Source organism: Notothenia rossii (genome assembly GCF_949606895.1).
Source record: "Notothenia rossii genome assembly, chromosome: 3".
In the NCBI taxonomy this organism is placed as follows: Eukaryota; Metazoa; Chordata; class Actinopteri; order Perciformes; family Nototheniidae; genus Notothenia; species Notothenia rossii.
The window spans coordinates 39562230-39587175 of record NC_136901.1 but is presented as its reverse complement, the minus strand read 5'-3'; the positions used below and the strand labels follow the sequence as shown (position 1 = coordinate 39587175).

Here is a 24946-nt window from a genome sequence, read left to right as displayed (position 1 = left end):
ATGTTATATCTCAACAGGTGACTTGATTTTAAAAATGAGAACCAGGGACATTTTTTGTTTTGCGGTCCATATCTCATTAAAATATCTAATGTTATTAACTATTAAAGACAAAATGGGGACAATTCTGTTCTAATGTAGTTTGACCCTTGTAACTGCTGTGCAGACATAGCCTACTGATGAATACTGATGAATGCTCACTAATGAATGAAACCAGTTCAATACGCATTATTCTTATTCTTATCAGTCTTTATGAGCGCAGTAACGGTAAGGTATCTAATTACTTATTTATTTAGTAGGCTATTCCATAACTTAATAACGGAGATGGTCAAACTAAAGTAGAGATATGGCAGAAATCCTACAATGAAGCGGGACATTGAACTGTTCACCCGTGAGAGGGCGATCAAGAAAAGACAGCGAGCGGCCCCGTTGTGCGAGTTAGATGAGAAGACACAGAAAGACAGAAGCACAATAACAACAAATAGGCTATATTTAGGTGTTTTTTGTAAATAACCGACGGTATCAAGAGGAAGTAAAGTCCCCTGGTTTGTCCCTTATACCCTAACTGCCATGAGACAACTCAAAATCAATTTTCCAAAATCCGACACTGAGGTGGTCTTAACGCAACGGTAGATGACAGCGCTGACAAAGTGTGTTTCCCGCAGCGAGACATTACAATACTAATTGTGGGCTTATCATGTTGATTCGGCCACAACAGAAAAAAGAAAAACAAACTCTCGCTCTCTCCAGAGGGGCAGGTCAGCCAAAAAGGCCAAACGGGCCGTTGCCCGGGCAACATTAGCCCGTACGCACGTCCCTGCTACGAGAGACCATGGCTCGAAATCTGTAAAACCGGCCCTGAGTCTCGATGGCAGGTCTAAACAGCTCAACACCCTCTCACCCAAAAGAGTGCCAAATCACGTTTAGCGCACTCCAACCTCGCTATAAAGCAGCCTATGTGGTTTCAACTATATATTCTCGCACCCGCAATAAAACACACCTTTCCAGTCAAGGTAACCAGTAACATCACATCACACAGTAGTATCATGAATAAATAGGCACATGCATTCAAATCCAATAAAACGGGTATTGAAGGAATCTTAAATTATCTACTATTTAAGTATTGTTTTTAAATCAATTCATGTCACAATTACACCTTTTTAAGTATTTGTTTTCCACTTTTTAAATATTTTAAGTATTTGTAGGCTATTTGAACACACTGCTGCTTATCAAGCTTTCCCAGATTGGGATCAATAAAGTATCCATCTATCTATCTATCTATCTATCTATCTGCCTATCTATCTATCCATCCATCTATTTATCTATCTATCTATAGGCTATCTATCCATCTATCGTTCTCAAGGCGGAAGAAGAGGACTCTATTACACAATATAAAAAAAATGATGCAATCTAAATTTGCAAGAGAACCATTCTCAGATTGCTTTTTCGTCCCCACTTCTCTAGCAATTCGATGTTATTTAACTGCATTAACGGAAATAACTAAATTCAACGGATTTCATATCGAACCCCCTCATTACAACACAGTCACGCTCAGTAAAGCATTCGTATACAAACTGCGATACATACCTTTGCAAAAAACCAGGGCAAAAACCAGGAGCAGAGGAAGCGGCATGGCGAGAAAACACATCTTAACTGAATTCCTGTAGATCTATGAGGCTTTTGAGATTAAATGGATATATTGAGCGTCTGAAACTGTAGTTTCACGGTCCGTAAAAACACCCAGAATGAATCATGCTGCTCAAAGTTCATTTATATTATCCAAAAAACTAAACAATTGCCTACGTCAAATAGAGGAAGCTTCCTCTATTTCACTTCTTCATTTATTTTGTATTGTGTGTGTGAGTGATAGGGCTCCGCCTCCCTAACACACAAGGAAATGCTTCTTTTTTGTATTAACTGTATTCAACCCTTATGTTGTGTTCGGGTCTCCGGTGACCCGTTTGAAGTTAAAATTATATAATAGGCCTAACTACGCTCTAGTTTTTTTTTATCGGAACAAGGCTTCATGACGTGCACAGATATTTGGGGGGAGCTCAAGTGAGAAAAAAGGGCACTTCCCATAATAATTTATTAAAAAATGTAAAACAAAAAGTAGAAAGTTGCACATCTCTGACTTACTGACCAATTTATTTGAATACCCTCACACTCACACAATTGTTTAATACTCAACAGAATTCTACAAAAATAATCAGCTAACACACAGAGACAATGGTCTTCTATAGTATTCACAATGGAGCAGACAACAAACTAGTCAAATTAATAGTTATTAAATGAGCAGCCAACAATCAAAATTATGAAGTTACTGTTTAATGATATTACAAGCAAAACGATTGTTATGTCTGAATTCATCTTTAGTATGTGAATCACGGCCATATTTTACTTCCTGTTAACATCTCTAAAGAATTATACGATTTGTAGTTCCTAAACTTGGAACTTAAAGCATGATTAAGCCCCAAAATGAATGTAAAATAAACAATATTAGGCTCAGATGACGCTTTAAATAAAGCCAACAAAAAAGAGATTCTTATGCAATCAGGGGCGGATCTACGGGGGGGGGGGGCAAGGGGGAAGCTGCCCCCCCCACTAAAGAGCTTTACCCCCCCCCCCCCCCCCAGCTGCCCCCCTAACTTTTTGGTTCTTAAAACTGTTATGAGTCAATCGAAACACCACTATGTCCACAACCTTCTCAATTCATTATAACAAGCAACACATTGACCTATTTTTCTTTTAAGGCGAGACACGGCAGGAAAAAACATCGTTTTTCAAGCACTGGTCAATTTTGAGATTTTGTGCTATTTTGATTCTATAACATATTTTCTTTCAGGCTTTTGGAAGGAAAACGTACAAAATACACATTTAAGTGTTTATTTGACTATAGTTTGTCTATTTGCGTCAGTAGATTTCTCCTAAATTCACCAAAAGTTAGCATTCTAACGCAACATAAAGTACCGCGACCGCCGTGTGCACCATGTCAACAGAGATATCGTTTGAAAGCTGTGTCTCTCCTGCACAATCTCATCGAATCCAAATATGGTCATTTCCTTTGTATCAGCAACCAATCGTGAAAGTACAAAGGGGTCTTAAACCAAGAAACAAAATCTCATTGGCTGGTGTCAATTTCTGACAACGTGATTCGTTCAGATGCGTCACGTGGTGTGCTAAAGCACTTCCTGGTTAGCTTTCCGCTATAAATGTAAATCTCAAAATGGCAAAAGAACGGCGAAAAAAACATTTACAGAGAAGACGACAATATTGTCACTTGCACGAAGCAATGTTAGAAAGAAAAAAAAATTACCCCGAACATGAAATACCTTCACGGAGTGCCTCGATGCGCAAGCTGTCATCCAAAGAACAGGAGGGTTTAGCTAGCGCCTCACTGCAATCTTTAAAGGTCGTTTTCTCAAAATGAGTTTTTTCTCCTACTCTGAGTTCGAAATTTCAACTTCAGTAGCACGTAGATGCACCAAACCTTCCAGTTATATTCCTATCAATATTATGAAGGCTTTTACTGGAGGGTTTGTTCATATCATTCATAACCTGAATTATACAACATTGTATACCTAAAAACATGGCGAAAATTGATATTTTAGGGCTGTTGACAGTATTTTCTGATTTATGGAGTCATAAAAAGAGATCCAATATCCCTCCTGTACAAGCCTTAGATACTAATATGACTACAAAATGAAAAAACATTTTGAACCTGGCTTTATCCAAAGTTCAGATTTCGATTCCTGAAATGTGTTAAAATATGCACATATTTAATGAGATAATGGATAATTTGCATATTTAAACATGCTATTCCAGAAAACTTGTAATACAAAAAACAATTGCCTTATTATAAGTAATTAACTGGATAAATTTCTAGCTGATACCTTTAAGTAAAAAAAATTACCCTATTCACCTGGGGTGTCTCGCCTTAAAGGCCCAGATACACCGGCCAGTCACCTGAGAAGTCGCCGACGCCGACACTGACTGTTGCGTCGCCGGACTCTCCTGCGTATTTGCCAACTTCGCGCACTGGAACACACCGCAAATCCGAGCCGAGCACGTATGAACTGCGCATGCGTGAGTGGCAATAACTCTCCTTACCAGCAGGCGGCGGTAGTGTGTATTCATCATTCAAAAGAGGCAACAACCGGAACAACCGGAAGACAGAGAAGAAGAACAGACTCCGTGATATAAACAAACAACAAATAGCGTTTTTCTTTCCATTTTCACTCTCGTCCATTGAAAACATGAACGAACAGGAGCTCTATAAACCGATGAGGTGAAATAGCCGTCCGTGTGTGTTCCATCTTCCATTTTAAATCATTTGTTTACCTCCCTCACTTCCATTAACGCTTCTCATGCACTGATTCGATAGCTGAACAGCCAATCAGTGTTACCCCTTTGTCCGACTTCCGGTGGTGTTCCCGACGCCGATTCAACATGTTGAATCGGCAAGAAAAGGCGTCAGGTCGGCAGAAAAGACCCGACGGTGCGGCGCACACCACTCCGAATAGGGCGTGCCCACGCGCATGTTCGGCCCGACTCCCATTTACTGCCGATTTCGGGCCGGTGTATCTGGGCCTTAAGAGTAAACTAAAGCCCCAAAAACACTCAGACTCCGGGTATGAAGGTAGATATGGTGCAAAATGCGAGAGCGTGTAAAACCTGATGTGAGCACTTGCAGAAAAAGATCTGAGCTTGTGTGCATACATTTACACTTGTATAAAATATCCACGTAACTGTGAACCAAATTTGAAGTTACAGAAGAAAAAAAAAAGTTTTGTAGCTTGTAGAAAAAATATGAACTTAGTGATGAAATGTTCACTTGCAGAAAAAAAAATATTTTGAAAATATATTTTCCATTACAACTGCAACTTGGTTATTACAACCTCTCAAATCAGTCATTACAACTTGACGAATCTGCTCTGTGGCAGTATAAATCGACGAATCTGCGGTCTTGACTTTTGCTACACTTCTTGCGATAAATGTGTTGCAAAAGTAATTTTCACCTGTAGATGTGGGGGGAGGGAGGGGGGTTGGAGCGAAGGGGTGGAGCTGTCAGAACGACGAGGCTCGGGTCAGGCTAATGCTCAGCTAAAGGCCCAGATACACCGGCCCGAAATCAGCAGTAAATGGGAGTCGGGCCGAACATGCGCGTGGGCACGCCCTATTCGGAGTGGTGTGCGCCGCACCGTCAGGTCTTTTCTGCCGACCTGACGCCTTTTCTTGCCGATTCAACATGTTGAATCGGCGTCGGGAACACCACCGGAAGTCGGACAAAGGGGTAACACTGATTGGCTGTTCACCTAGCGAATCAGTGCATGAGAAGCTTTAACGGAAGTGAGGGAGGTAAACAAACGATTTAAAATGGAAGATGGAACACACACGGACGGCTATTTCACCTCATCGGTTTATAGAGCTCCTGTTCGTTCATGTTTTCAATGGACGAGAGTGAAAATGGAAAGAAAAACGCTATTTGTTGTTTGTTTATATCACGGAGTCTGTTCTTCTTCTCTGTCTTCCGGTTGTTCCGGTTGTTGCCTCTTTTGAATGATGAATACACACTACCGCCGCCTGCTGGTAAGGAGAGTTATTGCCACTCACTCATGCGCAGTTCATACGTGCTCGGCTCGGATTTGCGGTGTGTTCCAGTTCGCGAAGTCGGCAAATACGCAGGAGAGTCCGGCGACGCAACAGTCGGTGTCGGCGTCGGTGTCGGCGTCGGCGACGGCGACTTCTCAGGTGACTGGCCGGTGTATCTGGGCCTTAATGCTACGTTCAGACCGGACGCGATGCGACGTTTGGGGGCGGCGCGATTACAGTCAATACAGAGACACGATCAGACGCGAATTCGCTCCGACTATTTGACACAGCCGAAGCTCTGACCTTCCTTAAAAACGAACTAATTTAATACAAATCACAGTTGTATTACACACAATGCAGAACACAAATTCGTAACTAATGCACCATAATACATTCTGACGAAAAATAAAAATGATTATGAATACAAATAAAATAAAAGAAGCTCCCCGTGAGTTACTACAAGCTATAAAGTAGATTTTTAAACGTTTTATAGAATAAAAGCTCACTGCTGGACGTTGCAGAAATGCGTGTGCAGACACGTAAATGTAGCAAAGTTCGTGACTCCACCACGCAATGCGGTGTTAAGGAGTCGTGGTGGAGTCACGCATTCTGGTGAGACCAGGTTGACTCCGGGTGACACAGCTGCAGCAGAGAGAGAGCAGTGAGCTGTCCCCAGCATCTGGAGGTGAAGTCCGTTACCCCTCGGACCATTTTGTGCTTGTATTGATAAGTTAAGACACAAATAGTTGAATACACTCTATTAAAAACGGTTTGTATACCGTTTAACGGACGGTCGCCTTTTCAGGCCGTTTCGTTAGCCAATGACACAGTGAAAGTACTAGATGTGATCGATCATTTTTATTTTGTTAGCTAAGCAGTATAATAATACATATATGTATATTTGTGTTTTAATGTTTTGCGTAGTGGATTCATCCATCCTCCCATGCCCCCCTGCAGGGCTGCCCTTGGCCAACATTTGGCCCCACGCACAGTTATGTGATGAGGCCCTCTGTGTCGCGAGCGTCGACCGGGATGGGGGGCTGCTAGTGGAGCACCCGCGTGAACTGCGAGCGCCTGTACCTGCGATATTACCGCGTATCAATGCAACAAAAAGCAGATCTGACAATATGGGTTGTTGTTTATAATCACACTTTATTTTATTCTGGGTCCACATTTAATGACAGAAAATAAACAGATAACATGAACATGGTGTACAAGGACATTGAGATAAGGAATATACAACAAAACATTGTTAAACTGCTGCCATCATCCTACGGGTATGAGCATTGTGCCTTTATATGACCATTATAATGCAACGAAGCCGCATGCTTCTGCTGGAACGCGGTCGAGGTGCTTTTCTAATTTAATAGGACGATGCAAAATTAGGACTATTTATCATTTACCACAACTCCAGTCTTTTGATTACATGAGAAATGGGTTAAGAAAGCAAGGGTGCATGATTTTAACAAAACATACAGAATACAGGAAAAAGAATACAGAAGATATTTGATAAATAACACGATTAAAAGATCCGACAAATGTGAAAAAATATGCAAAACAATGGCAATACACAGCTTGTAGCAGAGCATAATCAACGGTTATACAAGGAAATGTTTTTGGATAATTGCATTAAAACAAAGCAGGAGCATTTTCATACTAGTTCAGCTTGATCTCACTTTAAAGAGGGAATATTTAACTTTATTTAAACCAACACTTGTTTTTAGTATGAGACACTTCCTGTTCGATCACCCCACGCGTACGCAGTCTAATTGAGTGTGTGAGTTTTGTTCTTTTGGATCTAGAGATGACTTTTTACTCGAGGTACGTTCATCCCATCTCCTTTCAGAAAACATTAATTTCTTGTAAGCACATTTACAAAAGCATGAACTCATGTTTTTGTCCCTAATCTGTATCAGTATTTAGTTATTATACGTGAATTACAATTAAATCACGGTCAAATGTGTTAACTTTGTTGTTGGTGTATGGTATGTACATGGAGATAAGCCCCGCCTCCACGTCTCGTTTGAGTGACGCGAGTAAACACGAATGGTGCTGCGGGCCAACTCAATGCAATGCAAATCAAAGCAGTATAATATGAAGTTGTTCAGATAGCAGAGAAAAAGACTAGTTTGGGCTGCAAGTAAACAAAATAAACAATGGATTCTGGACTTTTTCTTCTCCTCCTCTCCTTCCTCCTCTCCTCTCCTCCCTCCCTCAGTGCACCAGCTCCAGTTGGCTGCTGGAGAAAGGCAGGACCCCACTGACGTAGTAAGCGATGCCCAGAGAGAGCAGAGCGATGACCACCAACAGCAGGAGGACCCTCCAGAAGCCCAGGTCCTCCACAAACTCCTGCCAGGTGGTCCTGAAGCTGGACAGCACCCCCTCACTGCTCTGCAGGTTGGGGTTCAGCAGGGAGTGGCTCTCCATCGCACTGGAACATGGAGGGAATCACAGTTAGGGATCACCTCCTCTCTCCTTATTTTGACTGGTATGCATATCCTAACCCACCTCAAAGCAAGGCAAACAAAACCAGAATCTTTTTGGCTGTTTATCCTTTTTGAAACTTGAAGTACATTTGGCTACTGTGGCAAAGCAACTACAATTAATGGCGACAAGTTTTTAGGCTATTTAGATGTAAATGTCCTGGGGAAGAGGGAGTTTCATTTGTTGTAATTTCCTCATTTATATTCAACATGTTCAAACTCTCTCCAAGACCAAATCTGGCAGTTTGGACCTTTCTGTACAGCTGTAAGGAAACCACGCTTCCACACACACACGCTTCCACACACACACACACACGCTTCCACCCACACACACGCTTCCACCCACACACACGCTTCCACACACACACACACACACACACACACACACACACACACACACACACACACACACACACACACACACACACACACACACACACACACACACACACACACACACACACACACACACACACACACACACACACACACACACACACACACACACACACACACACACACACACACACACACACACACACACACACACACCTCTCACTGTCGGCCATCTGCATGGTCTCCAGTTTGGAGTGTGCTCCTCTGTTGAAGCCCTTCACCTCCTGCTCCTCCAGACCCTCCAGCAGGCGGATGGCGTCCTTGTTGACGCCGCGTCTCTTGGCCAGAACCAGAGGGGTGGAGCCGTTGTGATTACTGTGAAGGAGAAGAGCGGACAGACAGCTGTTAGTCAAAAGAGTCAAAGGAACGGTGCTAGAGCAGATATTAGAAGTATTTAAAGAGTCCTCTCCTGCTGATGTTCAGGTGTATATCAGTATGTAGTGTCACTACTTTAAAGAGTCATCTCCTGCTGATGTTCAGGTGTATATCAGTATGTAGTGTATCTACTTTAAAGAGTCCTCTCCTGCTGATGTTCAGGTGTATATCAGTATGTAGTGTCTCTACTTTAAAGAGTCCTCTCCTGCTGATGTTCAGGTGTATATCAGTATGTAGTGTCTCTACTTTAAAGAGTCCTCTTCTGCTGATGTTCAGGTGTATATCAGTATGTAGTGTCTCTACTTTAAAGAGTCCTCTCCTGCTGATGTTCAGGTGTATATCAGTATGTAGTGTCTCTAGTTTAAAGAGTCCTCTCCTGCTGATGTTCAGGTGTATATCAGTATGTATTGTCTCTACTTTAAAGAGTCCTCTCCAGCTGATGTTCAGGTGTATATCATTATGTAGTGTCTCTAGTTTAAAGAGTCCTCTCCTGCTGATGTTCAGGTGTATATCAGTATGTAGTGTCTCTACTTTAAAGAGTCCTCTCCTGCTGATGTTCTGGTGTATATCAGTATGTAGTGTCTCTACTTTAAAGAGTCCTCTCCTGCTGATGTTCAGGTGTATATCAGTATGTAGTGTCTCTACTTTAAAGAGTCCTCTCCTGCTCATGTTCAGGTGTATATCAGTAGGCAGTGTCTCTACTTTAAAGAGTCCTCTCCTGCTGATGTTCAGGTTCATATCAGTATGTAGTGTCTCTACTTTAAAGAGTCCTCTCCTGCTGATGTTCAGGTGTATATCAGTATGTAGTGTCTCTACTATAAAGAGTCCTCTCCTGCTGATGTTCAGGTGTATATCAGTATGTAGTGTCTCTACTTTAAAGAGTCCTCTCCTGCTGATGTTCAGGTGTATATCAGTATGTAGTGTCTCTACTTTAAAGAGTCCTCTCCTGCTGATGTTCAGGTGTATATCAGTATGTAGTGTCTCTACTTTAAAGAGTCCTCTCCTGCTGATGTTCAGGTGTATATCAGTATGTAGTGTCTCTACTTTAAAGAGTCCTCTCCTGCTGATGTTCAGGTGTATATCAGTATGTAGTGTCTCTATTTTAAAGAGCCCTCTCCTGCTGATGTTCAGGTGTATATCAGTATGTAGTGTCTCTACTTTAAAGAGTCCTCTCCTGCTGATGTTCAGGTGTATTTCAGTATGTAGTGTCTCTAGGAGGGGGGTGTGTGAGTGGGAAAGAAACTCATTCTGGGGGGGAACTTTGGGATTGTAGTCTTTGCAGACCAGCACACACACGCAAGCAGCAGTCGCCGAGGCGGAATCTCTTTTTTTTTCAACGGGAAAATCTCCTCTAATGGTTTAAAGGGGTTAGGATGAAGTTGCTATGGTTACTACAGGACATGGAGGATGGATAGTAATCAAATGGGATGGATTTATGGTCAACCTGTGTGGAGAATAAGGCGACCACACACACACACACACACACACACACACACACACACACACACACACACACACACACACACACACACACACACACACACACACACACACACACACACACACACACACACACACACACACACACACACACACACACACACACACACACACACACACACACACACACACACACACACACACACCAGGATGTGGTTCACAGCCACATATCAACCGCCCGTTGTGTTCAGTTTCTCCCTTTCTATAACCCAGAGCAGTCTCTGTACGAGTGTGTATTCTTAGATGCTCTATTGATCTATTCATCTATAAGTGTCTTTACTACAGCGTATATATTTGCTGATTATGTTTATTTTATTCAACTTCGAATAGGACAGGTACCCAAAACACTTTTGAGGGTCAATGCAGTGTTGTATTTAAAATAAATACAAAACTTAATTGCTAAAGTAAATAAATATATAAAAAACGCATTCCCCTGCAGACAATGATCTCCCAGACTGTCCATGTTTCTAAATCTGAAAACAGATCATGAAACTTCTCTAGCAACCACAGAACACATAACTAATCATATCGAAACCCTGCATCAAAACCCTGCATCCGTTTTCTGTCAGAAAGGAAGTAGTGAATCAAAATTGTATAATACTTCAAGGTCACGTCTATGGCATCATAATACCACACAGATCACCCATTCTAGCCATGCCTCATATGTTTCACTTCCTGTTACTAAAGTGCTGATTCGGGTATAAGGGCCTGAGTTCCCTGACATTACATTTATACATTACATTACATTACATCACATTACATGTCACTTGTTAGACACTTTTTATCCAACTTTTACTCAATACTGTGGGCAATCCCCACAGGAGCAATTTGGGGTGAAGTGTCTCAGGGACACAACGACATGCTGACTGCAGTGGAGTTTGAACCTGTGACCCCCTGATCCCAACACCTATGCACAACCCACTGCGCCACACACACCGGGAACATGTATAAAAGACATCAAAAAGTGCATTTTGCACTATAGGTCCCCTTTAAGATCTGCAGTAATGCACCACCTCACTGTGGTTGCACCTAATTAAAAAAAAGTATATGTTCATTCAACTGATCAACGTTTACCCTGTTGTTGTGATATCTTATTTTAACAGTTGCTTATGTCATTGTATTTTGAATTGTGTTATCCTTGTGTGAACTCTTACACTGTTGCTGCTTGAACACCTGCATTTCCCTAATGAGGGTCTATCTTATCTTATAAAGTGTCTATTTATCTAAGTCCCAATATTTACTCTCTGTCCTGTAAAGATAACATCAAGTGGTTTAACCACCATTTGATAGGGCAAGCTAGTCTGTAAATGAAATGATGAATCAGTTATCTCCTATACTACTGGATGCAGCTGGATACTCTTTAAAACAGCTTCTAGTTATGGGTACTTTTTACTTAAGTACATTTCAAAGCCTCTTTACTTTTACTTCAGTAAAGAAGTTTAGTCAGTACTTCTACTTAGTATTTTTAAACACGAGTTTGTGTACTTCTACTCGGGTAAAGGATGTGTGTACTCTGCTTACCAGATATCGATCTTCAGCCCGTTGGACACCAGGAACTGGATGGTGTCCACGTGTCCGCACAGATGCAAAGCGGTGTTCCCTTGATAGTCGGTGGCTAGCAGGTCGGCCCCGAACTTGTGCAGCAGGCGGCAGATGTCCACGTTGCCCCGGGCGGCGGCGAGGTGCAGCCCGGTGCGGCCCCGGTTGTCCCGGATGTTGGGGTCGCAGCCCGTCTCCAGGAGCCTCTTGGCGAACGGCAGGTCTCCATCGATGCAGGCCTGCAGCAGTGGCACGTTGGTCTGCGACGAGTCGTTGATGAAGACATAGGACATGTCCGAGTGGGTGTCAGAAAATTCCAGCGTACCTGCATCGAAGGAAAAAGGAGAACAGGAGATATTGTTAGAGCCAGTGTTTTGTTTTTTAAAATAAAGGCCACTTAATTGTGATGTCTGTAGTCAACCAGAGTATAAAAGACTACAATTCCCACGGCGCCTCCTCTAAACCTCAGGAGAAATCACTAAAACTGTAAGAAAACTTTACCAAATATAGCTTTTAAAACACAAAGACATTTTTATTAAACCCCTTCTCCTGCACTGTTGTATCTGTTTTATCTCCTAAATATATTGTTAGAGCCGGTATTTTAAACAAATCCTTATATGAAGGAGTATTTCTCTGTAAAGTAGTAGCTTCTCTTCTCCTGAACATAATACGTCACATTCAAAAGCTTTATTGACAGATGCTCAGCATCTACAGTGTGGATATGGCTATGAAAATCTCCTTCAGTCTCCTTCATCAATGCAACATAAATATATGTAAGACATACAACAATACAGATAATGAAAAAATAAACAAATTATAAATAAAATAGCGCAGGAGGATGTAACCAAGTGACCAATGTGCAGTTACATGCAGGAGAAGTAAATACGAGCTAAAACATAAAGTAAAATGTAGAGGAATAAAATACTGCTTTTGTGAAAAACAGATGGATGCTTAAGGATATGAAGGCACTATCAACCATAGCTACCGTAAATACGTATAAACCCGGCATGCAACACTATAAAATGTATTTTTAATTACAAAACCATCTCAAGAAACAATTTTTAGCAACTGTCCGTGAAGCTAATACATCTTTAAAATAGAAAAGCTAGCTAACTGTAGCATCAACTAGCTGACAGTGATGAAAATGGCAGTAACATTTAACCACTGTTACACATTTAACTAAGCAACATTTGTCTTTATTCACGCTGAAACATTTGATATTAAACAGAAATAAAACGTTAGTAGGTGATGCTATTTATTAGCGAGCTAGCGGAGCTAATGCTAGCTTCAAAGCTAACGATTTTACAAACATCTGAAACAGCTTAACATGTAACATCATAACACATGAGGTGAACATGTATGTTATACATTGTTTGGGCTGTCAGATGTGAGACTCACCTGTTGATAAGTTCCCAATTAGCAGAAAAATACACTCCGCTACTCTTCGAGCTAACGTTAGCAGCTGTGTTGTTGTTATGCTGGGATTCGTCTGTTGCTAAGGAAGGGCTCTGTCGCCCCCTGCTGTCATGGAGGTGTCATTACAGTTCAATTTTAATACACTCATTATCGTTTTTTGGTCTAAATCAATTAAAAAGTTTATTTTTTATACAGTTTTTTAGGAGTTCAGGTGTTAACATACTTCAATATTCATTTTTGTTCCACCTACTACTTTTTAAATTCACTGTAGACCAAGTTTGACCACTATTTTTATTATATATTTTGCTTTCACTACTTGGCTTTTAACTTGTATGTTTTGTTTATTAATTATATATGCACTATGTATATTAAATTGTTTTATATCTGAATCATGCACGGCCTGGGGTTGTTTGTAGAGTATATATGATAAATGAAAGATGTGAGAAACAGCGAATAAATACAAATAATAATAATAAAAAAAAAACACTAAATAGACAATAGGAAATATATATAATTCTGTCATTTATTGTGCACGAATATTTTTCAATAATATTTTATTTGTCAGATATAGTTTACATATTTTGATATTCAGTCACCTATTATAATTTCACTCTTTAATTTCAGTTTGATCTGCTATTTTGAGAATAATTGTTTATTTTCTACTCGTTTATGTGCAATACTTAGGGATAAGTTAAGTTAGGGGTCCTCTTAGTTGTACAAGGCAATATGTTTCAAACAAGGTGGAAATATTTTTAATTTGGTTTTCCAAGCACAAAGCAAAGACCTGTCATCTTCTGAGTGGAGTTCACACGTAAAAATACCGGAAATACCTCGTTGTTTTACGAACAAAACCATCTTCAAGGAATATTCTCAGTTAGTTTAGAGACTTTATTTAAGTGTGTGAGCACAGAAATACACATTACAGTAACAGACATGTCATTACCATGTTATCGTGATCGATCCTCTTTGAGGAAAACTGCATTTCTTCTCTGTCACTCCAGGCATAAACCACGTTTGTTTGGAAAATGGGGGTAAAGACCAAAACAGACGGTTGTTCGGGGTCTGTTAAATCATCAGTGGCGAATATATTTTCCATATAAAAACACAATCCTAAAAGGCATTTTGTTTTGTTTCCTCATAATATTTAATGTACACATCATTATCTTCCCATTCCCTCCCAACTCAGTAAATACAAACCAGGGGATAGTATCATGATTTAGGTAAAATAATTACAATCTAGATTACAAAACCACAAAGGCTGTGACATCGCAATAACATCAGGGCTACCAGCAGAGAGACAGCGCTATGTGCTGCACACAGTGGTCATAGTGGTTACAAGTCACCCAGAAGCTTTCAAAGTCCAACGATAACGAGAAGAGGATTAAATCGACACCGCAGTTAAAAAAAAAACGTAAATTCTGTCATAAAAACGGCTACTTTTATAGACAGAAAAAACGTATTTCTTCCTATTTCTTATACAAGGACAGACGAAAGATACAGACTGGAGAAAAAAAAACATAAAAGTTTTATAGACTTTTGCATACTTTGGTGGGAAATACAGTAAGCACTATGTACAGCAATAATTCAAAATCTATCAGAGTGTGTTTGGTTGGGGTGATTTAAAAAGAAAAACACTAGTTTGGTCACAACGTAAAGATGAAGGTGGATTTGGTCTATTATTCTAACCCATCAGTGCAATATATAGAAGATATATCAATCATAACTACAGTTGTTTTTAGCAAGTGTTGCTTATTCCTTGAAATGCATTCAGTTTAATGTCTTAAAAAGTTGTCTTTCAAGTCAGCTGTCAGAGTATTGTGGCACCATAATGAAATGAACAGATATAAAAGGCGTATAAAACAGGAAAAATGTGAATTTAAAACGACTGCATGTTCCACTTACTAGCTTCACTAGCAGGTGGACTTAACTTAGGACTTAATTAATAAAAGCTCCTTTTTAACTATTATTTCCAGAAAAGAAGGATCTTACAAGCTCGTGATACTTTACACGTTCATATTTCCTAACTTCCAGGTCGCCAAGTTACAGATCATTCCTGTAAACTTTGAAAATCTGACTGTAGAAAGCGCTGAAAAAAACATCAGAACATGCTACGATACGTCCACACGGCAGCGTCGCGTGCGTTAACGGAGACGCTTCCCATCACTTTGAATGAGGGTGACGTCACGCTTTGCTTTGCCTCCGTTGCTCTGCCTCCGTTGCTCGCTTAGAGAGTTGAGAACTTTTCAAGCGTCAGCCAATCAAATCGCGTGCTTGTGTGTCCGGGGCGGGAGATTAATGTGATTGCTTGTTGGTCGCACGCCAGACACGCCCACCGGCAAGCTTCAATGTCTGAAAACGCTTACTTTGAAGCTGCGATGTTGGAGTTTGGTCGACACATAAGTTGTTATGTTGATAGAGAATCAAATCAAATGAGCAAACGTGGAAATTATCGAAAGGATTTGGATACCTCTGGTTCTTTTCTGCCTTAAAACATGTCTGGGTTATTTGATTTCCATACAAATAAAACCCTCTTTTGCGAGAATATTTAAATCGGTTGTTTCTCTTAAGGTAACCTGTGACATAAATGCATTTAAAGCAGGTGCAGAAGGCGGTAAATACAAAAAAAAGCAACGTTTTATGGCGGCTAATTCACTAAAAAGGCGTTTTTGAACAGGAATCAGGTGATTCTACTTCAGTTGGATCAGTTTACAGAAGTTAAGACTTTAATTTTAACCAACTTTCAAACAAAACTGACTTAAAACGGATTGATCTGGAGCACATTTGGTGTAATCGGTGCTATACAAAGTGGGTTGGCACTCTCCGAGGTAGCCGAGAATGCTCCTCAACACAAAAAAAAAAAAAAAAAAAGAAGCATAACGAGACAACAGACACAAAATAAACACGTACACAATAGCACCATTGTCGGTGATGATCTGGAGAAGAACCACCACATATGCAGCTCTTCTCTTTCCATTTCCTCCCTCCTCAACGCTCCTTTTTTTTTAATAACATTTTTTAATAAGCAATTCATTCCTAAAACTCTGATGTTGTTTTTGGAGAAGCAGGAGAGAGGGGCTTCTTTTCAGTCAGTGTTTCAGTCTCCTCCTTAAAGGTCACCTATTATACTGTTTTTCATCAATATAGTATAGGTCTCAGATATATACAAAACATGTCTCTGATTGGCTCGAAACACCAACCTTGCAGCATTACCCATAATCCCCTCTGTTTCAGCCCTGTTTCCAAAGTGCTGATTCTCTGTCTGTTACTTTAGATGAAAATAAGGAGCCCCTCCCCACGCCCCTCTGAGAGAGATTTGGTTAGAAAGGACACCATGGTGCTCTAGGAGGAGATTCAGGTGATAAGGTGGGGTGGGGGTTATCTTGGTTGCTGATTGGCTAATGGTTACTCAAGCCAACACATCTGATTGGCTAATGGTTACTCAAGCCAACACATCGTGATGACATCATAAAGTGGCCAAAATCTGATCAGCTGATTTTCAGACTGGTTTTTATAGAAATGGATCAGGACAAAAAGAGAGAGAATCTTTGTTCCTGAAACTTTCAGAGTCTCTTTCCACAGAGGGGACACATGTTGATGTAGAAGAGACATGAAAAAGTGGATTTTGCATAATAGGTGACCTTTAACACCTCTTGTTCTCCTCCGAGGTGCTGATACTACAACAGCTTGCTGCAGACTTGGCAGCGGCTGACTCTGGATCTCTCCTGGCCGCCCTTCAGGGTCTCCTGTCCGGGGGAGTAGAGGAACTCCGTGCCCGGCTGCACGGTGGTGAGCCAGAAGCTGTATTCGTTGGCGAAGAAGTGGCAGGATCCCTTGGCTCCGTTGCACTCGATGAACGGCGTGGCGCGGAAATCCTCCAGACAAGAACCGGGGGAATTCAGAGACTGACCGCCACCTTCAGATCCCGCCGCTGTGTGCTGCACGGAGAGAGGGACATTTAGTATTTATTAGATTCAAGGCTTTTATTTTTATTTGTACATTAGCTACAGTGTGGTTACGTCAATGAATTATGTCTGCATTCTGTACAGATAGCTAAGACCCTTGAGGCCCTCAAACTAGGATTTAAATATGTGTTCTTAGTTTGAATACATGTAGAAGTTAAAGCCCAAGAGAAATGTCTTTTCTGAGTGAAATGGCTCTATTTTCTGCAACATTTAAACCATTATCAGCTTGCTAAAGATGTCCCATTTACCCCTCCAACAGTGCAACACAATAACACAGATAACATAGTGAAAGTAAATACAAATACAATAGAGTAGAAATAGTGCAAGAAGAGTACAAGTCATTGGAATATGATATATTAGATAAATAATGTGTAAGTTGCAAACAGATGAATGTTATGCATGTTCTTTCAAAAGTTCAGGTGTTTAATAGTCTTTATTAGATTAGATGAGATATTCTTTATTGATTGAAAATTGGGAAATTCTTTTGTCAGAGCAGCATGTTAAGAAGGCATTGCACAAGTTAACCTGTTTAACCTTTTAGGAGAGCAAATGGGACATGTTTAGCAAGCTGATTGGTGTTACAATGTTGTATAAAATAGAGCCATTTCACTCGGAAAAGACAGTTCTCTTCGGCTTTAACTTCTTCATTTATAAAAACAAAGAAAAGATATTTAAAACCTAGTTTGAGGGCCTCAAGGGTCTTAGCTATCTGTACAGAAAACGAGGCAATCTAGTATTTTCTACCCCAGCTTCGGATAAAGAAAATACGTTAGCCCTATTGAAATGGACATGAGTATTACCTGGAGACATCTATCAGTAGTTTGGTGTAATTGTGGAGGCTTAATGTCAGTATATTTACCATGAGGAAAGGACATGTTTAGCAAGCTGATATGTTAAATCGTAGAAAATAGGTATTTTGGACAACATTTTATATTAACCATGTTCCTCTATGGGGGTATGTATACAATGACAGTAAAGTCAATCCATTACACAAAAAATGTGAACATATATGAAAGAAAACGCTTTCCTATGTACCTTATCTCACTAAAACACGTCTAAATGTAATTTTTAGGGTGTATTGTGAGTTATTGATAGTGTTTGGTTTACCATGAGGAAGGAGTATCCGATCCAGAGACTCCTCCAGCCGGGGGGGCAGGTGGGGATGCTCAGATCCTGACTGTGCACGGCTACACCCAGAGAGGGAGCCTCACACACTGAACACCTGGAAGATAAGGACAAGAGAGAGGCAATTATTGTTTTAGTTAGTCACCACGTAGCTTTCATCTACACCGCAGTGTTAAAAAAACGTAATTTCTGTCATAAAAATGGCAAAAAAATCTACTTTTATAGACAGAAAATACGTAGGGACTTTTGCTCCAGCATACGTTGGTGAGAAATACAGTTAGGATTAGTGTCAGGGTGTTTAGTTTGTGAATTTATGAATCCTGCAGTCCTGAACGAGGGTTAGTACCTGCTGATGTATTGCTGAATCTGTTGCTCGGCAACGGGCATCATGGGAATGGGAGCGCTGGTGGAGAGCCAATAGGATTTGTCGTTTCGCGAGGCGTAGTAACAGACCTCGTTGGGGGAGCAGTAGAGGAAGGGGATGGTGCTGAAGCGGGGGAGACAAGACCCCGGCTGACCTGCAGAGAGAGGGGGAGAGGGGAGAGAGGGGAGACAATTAGTGATACGTTTTAAGTTTCAAGGCTTTATTGTCATTAGCACAGTAGCTACAGTGTAGGCAATGAACAACTGAAGTCACAGGCTCCTCTAACAGCGCAGAGGTGGGAAGTAGTGGAGTACAAATACTTTGTTACTCTACTTAAGTACATGTTTCTGGTATCAGTACTTTACTCCACTACTTATTTTACTTTTTACATTTACTTCTCACATGTTGAACACAAATACCTGTACTTTCTACTTCTTACATGTTGAACCCAAATACCTGTACTTTCTACTTCTTACATGTTGAACACAAATACCTGTACTTTCTACTTCTTACATGTTGAACCCAAATACCTGTACTTTCTACTTCTTACATGTTGAACACAAATACCTGTACTTTCTACTTCTTACATGTTGAACACAAATACCTGTACTTTCTACTTCTTACATGTTGAACCCAAATACCTCTACTTTCTACTTCTTACATGTTGAACACAAATACCTGTACTTTCTACTTCTTACATGTTGAACACAAATACCTGTACTTTCTACTTCTTACATGTTGAACTCAAATACCTGTACTTTCTACTTCTTACATGTTGAACACAAATACCTGTACTTTCTACTTCTTACATTTTGAACTCAAATACCTGTACTTTCTACTTCTTACATGTTGAACACAAATACCTGTACTTTCTACTTCTTACATTTTGAACTCAAATACCTGTACTTTCTACTTCTCACATTTTCCAAACAGGCTGGTTCCTTTAGTCTGAATGTGTGTTTGGTGGCGTGATCATTATTATTTAGAGTCATTGCGTGCCTATTGATTTGAACACGATCCGTGTATCCATCATTTCCTGGTCTTCTCTAAAGAAGAGGGACCAATGGAAACGCTGTCATGTTGCCGTTGTTCAGCATGGAAACATTCATTAGCTAACAATTACATTATTGTTCTATTAATATAAAGGGAGGTCAGGTACTCTTTAAAACAGCTGGTAGTTACGGGTACTTTTTACTGAAGTACATTTCATATTAAATGTTTCTCCGTACCGAGGTCCTGGTTGTGAGCCTTCTCCTGCCCCTCCACGAACAGCAGGCTGTACCCGTCCCACAGCTTGGCCATGCCCTGAGGACACATGGGCACCTGGGCGTTCTGGCTGTGCTTCACCAGGGTGTATCCGATGCTTGAGCCACGACCCACAGCCCCAGGGGGTCCGGAGCGACCCGTGGATCCAGTGGCGCCTGGAAAACGAGACAACAAGAAGAAATAAGAGGTTTGTTTCGCATGCTAACTGTTCGGAAAATACTGAATGTCCTCGTCCAATATCAGAGTACACATGATAACAAAGGTATCCCAACTGTAGCTGTGAGAATGACAGGATGTGTGATTACCTAGAAGAGCATCAGGACTCTTTGAGGCATATGATAGCTATGTGATTAACATGATTATTCAGTCTCTATGGAGAGAGACATATGAGAAGCATGATCATTTCTGACGTGGAGCTAATCTGAAGTAAACATTGAATACTGCTTTCTATTCCTCCATCTTGAGACTGTGTATCTCCCTCTCTTGGATATCAGCATGTGAAGGACACTGTTCAGGAACTAGTTGATGCTCTGTATGTGATGACTACTTCCATTCTGGAGAGGATCACAGATACATGGATCCTGAGATTCAAGCTCAAGCCGGGAACGAGTGATTATTAACATGTTTAAGTATTCAGAACAAGTCAGAATTTTGAGAAAAAGTCCGAATTTTGAGAAAAAGTCCGAATTTTGAGATTTTGAGAAAAAGTCAAGATTTTAAGATTTTAAGAATACGTCCGAATTTTGAGAAAGTCAACATTTTGAGATTTTGAGAAAAAGTTCGAATTTTGAGAAAAAGTTAACATTTTGAGATTTTAAGAAAAAGTCCGAATTTTGAGAAAAAGTTAACATTTTGAGAAAAAGTCCGAATTTTGAGATTTTGAGAAAAAGTCCGAATTTTGAGAAAAACACAAGGTTTTGAGAAAAGGTCAGCATTTTTGAGATAAAGTCAGAATGTTGAGATTTTGAGAAAAAGTCAACATTTTGAGATTTTAAGAAAAAGTCAGAATTTTGAAAAAAAAGTCAGAATTTTGAAAATAATGTCTAATTTTGAGGAAAAGTCTGAATTATGAAAAAAATCCGCATTTTGAGGAAAAAAAAAATCAGAATTTTGTGATTTAGAGAAAAAGTCAGAATTTTGACATTTTGAGAAAAAGTCAGTATTTTGTTCATGACAGGATGTATGATTACCTACAAGAACCGGTATTCCTCCATGTAGTGACTGTGTGACTCCCTCTCTTGTAAATCAGCATGTGAAGGACACTGTTCAGGAACTACTTGATGCTCTGTATGGGATGACTACTTCCATTCTTGAGACGGTCAGAAATACATGGATCCTAATATTGAAGCTCAAGCTGGTGACGAGTGATATTTTTCTAACACTAACTTAGAAAGAGTCCAGGTATTTGTATGGGGGAGATTTCTGGGTTAAAATAGCATATTTAGAAGTTTATCATAGCAGGTAAATGTCTGACCTTGTTCTCCAGCGGGTCCGGGGAAACCGGGGGATCCGGCATCACCGCTAGATCCGGGGTAACCAGGAGGTCCAGTCTGGCCCAGTTTACCTCCAGGACCGGGACGACCCTTAGACCCTAAAGCAGGACACATGTTCACTCAGGGGTCAACAAAAAGTCCAGAGAGCAGTTTTTTTATTCGTATTAGCTTAGCTTAGCATGAAGACGAGAAACACGTGGAAACAGATAAACTACATCCTTACCAAAAGCAACAAAATTCACCAACAAGCATCTTAAAAAATGTAATATATAACATTTCACAACACATTTCTTATAGTATTGAAGTTGAAGCTGTTTTGCTGAACAGTAAAAACACTAAATAAACTGTACTTTACTTAGTTACATCCTTGATAAACAACAAATATTCATTATGGGTACATACATTATAACTTTGGTAAATATAAAATCTTTGTATGTTAATCACACCGTATAAAAACACTGATGGTTTACTGGTGAGAAGTTTTGCTATGCCAGTAAAGTGTATTTTCTTAGATTAGCTTAGCTTAGCATGAAGACGAGAAACAGATCACCTACATCCTTACCAAAAGCAAAAAAATACCAACAAGCATCTCAAAAGATAAATATTCAACATGTTATAATACATTTACTGTATTGTTGAAGTTTTTGCAAAACTTTTTTAATCTTTGGACAGAGCTTGGCTAGCCTTTTAACCCAGTTTTCATCCTTTACGCTACGCTAAGCTAAGCTAAGCTAAGTCTTCCCGCCCTAGCCTCACACACGGACTTCAGAGTGAAATCCATCTTCTCATTTAACTTTCACTAAATACTAAATTGCCCCTTTGAACACAACCAAACAATGAGAATGAAACCTGATGTTTTCTTGTCATTTAGATATAATTTTTGGCCTTTTTCTTATAAACAATATCGTTATTTTGTCTTTAATGCTAACAAAAATCTGTTTTATTTTGTTTTTATTTTATTTCTGTTTGTCTGTATTATTATTATTATTATTATTATTATTTTTGGCTTACATGTATTCTCTATTCTGCATTTTGTATGTTTTGTAAGTAATTGCTCTTGTCTTTTTTAACTTTTTCTCCAGTACTTTTAGTTATTTTAATAAAAAAAAAAAAAGTCGTACATGTTGTGTATTAATCTCAATAAAAATGTGATCACAAAAAAAGAAAAAATTGTAATAAAAACAAAGATCTGGACTTTGTGATTCCTCACCTGAACGTCCGGGGAGTCCCGGCTGTCCAGGTTCTCCAGGAGTCCCGCTTCCTCCTCCTCCTCCGGGGTAACCAATTTCTCCGTAGGGTCGCTCGAAGTCTTGCGGTATCCTGGGAATCGTGAGTCCGGGGGCTCCCTTACGACCGGGACGTCCTGGAGAGGAAGGGATGGAGAGAGAGAGGAGGAAAGAATTAATTAACACAAAAACGTACAAAAAAATACTTAGTTCCCACTTGACAGTTAACGGAAAGAACAAAACAAAAAAACAACAATACGAAAACGTAGGGGGAAAGCGGCTTAACTTATCTTAACTTCTCTTACCTTATCTTAACTTCTTATTTAAGTCCTCTTACCTTGTACTCCCTTGGCTCCTTTGTTTCCGTAATATCCAGAATCACCGGGATAGCCATTCAGACCAGGACCTCCGCTGTATCCGCTCTCTCCTATTCCTCCTAAAAAACACCCCAAAAACATTTCTCTTTTAACACTTTTTTTTGGGATTTATTTCGTATTGTTTACAGGCCAATCGGAGCTTCACTGACCTTTGAACCCGGGGCTTCCGGGGAGTCCGGGGCCTCCGGGAAAACCAGGTTCTCCCTTTCTCCCGGGGGATCCTGGGAAACCTGGGAGTCCAGGGTCTCCTCGGTCTCCCTGAGCTGTGCCGGGACCAGGAGGACCGGGAGGACCTGGAGGACCCTGGAAACCTGAGGAGAGGAGGAGAGAAGGAGAGGAGTCAGGACGAGAGGATACAGTGAAAGGAAATAGGAAACAAAACAGGTTGAGAAAAAAGGGAAAGGAAGGAAATTGGGTTTGAGGAAAGGAAGTAAATCAAAAGAAAGGAAAGGAAACTAAAGAAAATTCGGGTAAGAAGTCAATCAAAATAAAGGAAAGAAGTTTCGGAAAAGAAAGGAAAGGAGAGGGTAGGAAAGGAAAGGAGAGGGAAGGAATTAAAGGAAAGAAAAGGACAGGATAGGATGGGACAATAGAGGGGAGGATGGTAAATCAAGTAGAAAGGAAAGCAGGTTGAGAAAAAGAAAGGACAGGAGAGGGAAGGAAATTAAATTGGGTTAAGAGAAAGGAGGGAAATACAACAAAATGAAAGGACATTGGGTTAAAAGAAAGGGAAGGAAATGTAGGGAAAGGTAAGGAAAGGTAAGGAAAGAGGCTTAAGAAGGAAAGGAAAGAAAATGAAAGGTAAGGAAAGGAAAGTTAAGAAGAGGACAAGATAGGACATTAAAAAGGACAGAAAGTAAATGTATTTACCATATTCTCCATCCAGTCCAGGGAGTCCTGGGTCTCCAAGAGGTCCAAGAACGTCTGATCCCACCGTGGGACCGGGGGGTCCGGGAAGACCGGGGAACCCTGAGCGTCCGGGACCACCTGATACACACAAATAAAAACAAACCATGTTGATATTAGCTAATTCATACTCTATCTGTATTCTTTAAAGGTCCCCTATCATACTGTTTTTCATCAATATATCACGGGTCTCAGATATATCCAGAACATGTCTCTGATTGGCTGAAACACCAAACAGATCATTGCAGCATCCCATAATCCCCTATGTTTCAGCCCTGTTTCAAAAGTGCTGATTCTCTGTCTGTTACTTTAGATGAAAATAAGGAGCCCCTCCCCACGCCCCTCTGAGAGAGATTTGGTTAACAAGAACACAATAGCCGCTTTCACACCAAGTACTTTGCCGTACTTAGTTCCCAGCACTTAGTTCCCCCATGGAACTAAAGAGCAGATCGCGTTCACACCGGAACAAGTTCCCTGAGGGAAGATTACTTGGGACTCCCAGCAGCTTCTACTGAAGCCTTCCGAGTAAATCTCCAGAACGCCGACACCTCCTCATCTCCACCGCTCCCATGTTTTTTTTGTGTTGCCATAAGTTATTCTCTCTCCGTTGGTGCGTTGGGCTAATGCTAATAATGCTAATGCCAGCAAATACAATGGCGGCTTCACAAAACTTTTCCGAGTTTTACGGGGCGTGGTTTGCAATTCGTCCAGCCAATAGAAATTGGAACTTTTTTCTCCCCAGGAAAGTAACTGGGAAAAGTTCTCTTTTTGGTGTGAACGCAAAATCCCAGGGACTATCGGAACTAAACGGGAAAAGTACTCCGGTGTGAAAGCGCCTAATGGTGCTCTAGGAGGAGATTCAGGTGATAAGGGGGGGGGGGGGGGGGGTTACCTTGGTTGCTGATTGGCTAATGGTTAAACAAGCCAAA

At 40.5% G+C, this 24946-nt stretch overlaps 2 protein-coding genes across 5 annotated transcripts in view; both read right to left on the bottom strand.

The window, feature by feature from the left end:
- Window positions 1-6721: 6721 nt before the first annotated feature.
- On the bottom strand, window positions 6722-13412 carry ankrd46b (ankyrin repeat domain 46b). The gene is made up of 4 exons (XM_079672218.1): window positions 13281-13412; window positions 11865-12207; window positions 8625-8783; window positions 6722-8020 (listed from the first exon to the last, which is right to left on the bottom strand). The coding sequence occupies exons 2-4, from the start codon at window positions 12173-12175 to the stop codon at window positions 7804-7806; spliced, it is 687 nt and encodes a 228-aa protein (XP_079528344.1). The 5' UTR covers window positions 12176-12207; window positions 13281-13412; the 3' UTR covers window positions 6722-7803.
- A 760-nt stretch (window positions 13413-14172) lies between these two features.
- Window positions 14173-24946, bottom strand: part of col4a6 (collagen, type IV, alpha 6) — a 147026-nt gene continuing 136252 nt past the window's right edge. For all 4 annotated transcript variants that reach the window (XM_079672179.1, XM_079672181.1, XM_079672180.1 and 1 more), the window contains 9 exons: window positions 23982-24098; window positions 23261-23422; window positions 23072-23170; window positions 22719-22871; window positions 21490-21606; window positions 19979-20170; window positions 18732-18903; window positions 18368-18482; window positions 14173-17233 (listed from right to left, as the gene is read on the bottom strand). In XM_079672179.1, coding sequence (XP_079528305.1) covers window positions 16973-17233; window positions 18368-18482; window positions 18732-18903; window positions 19979-20170; window positions 21490-21606; window positions 22719-22871; window positions 23072-23170; window positions 23261-23422; window positions 23982-24098 — 1388 coding nt within the window. In that variant the 3' untranslated portion in view covers window positions 14173-16972. The remainder of the gene's footprint in view (window positions 17234-18367; window positions 18483-18731; window positions 18904-19978; window positions 20171-21489; window positions 21607-22718; window positions 22872-23071; window positions 23171-23260; window positions 23423-23981; window positions 24099-24946) is intronic.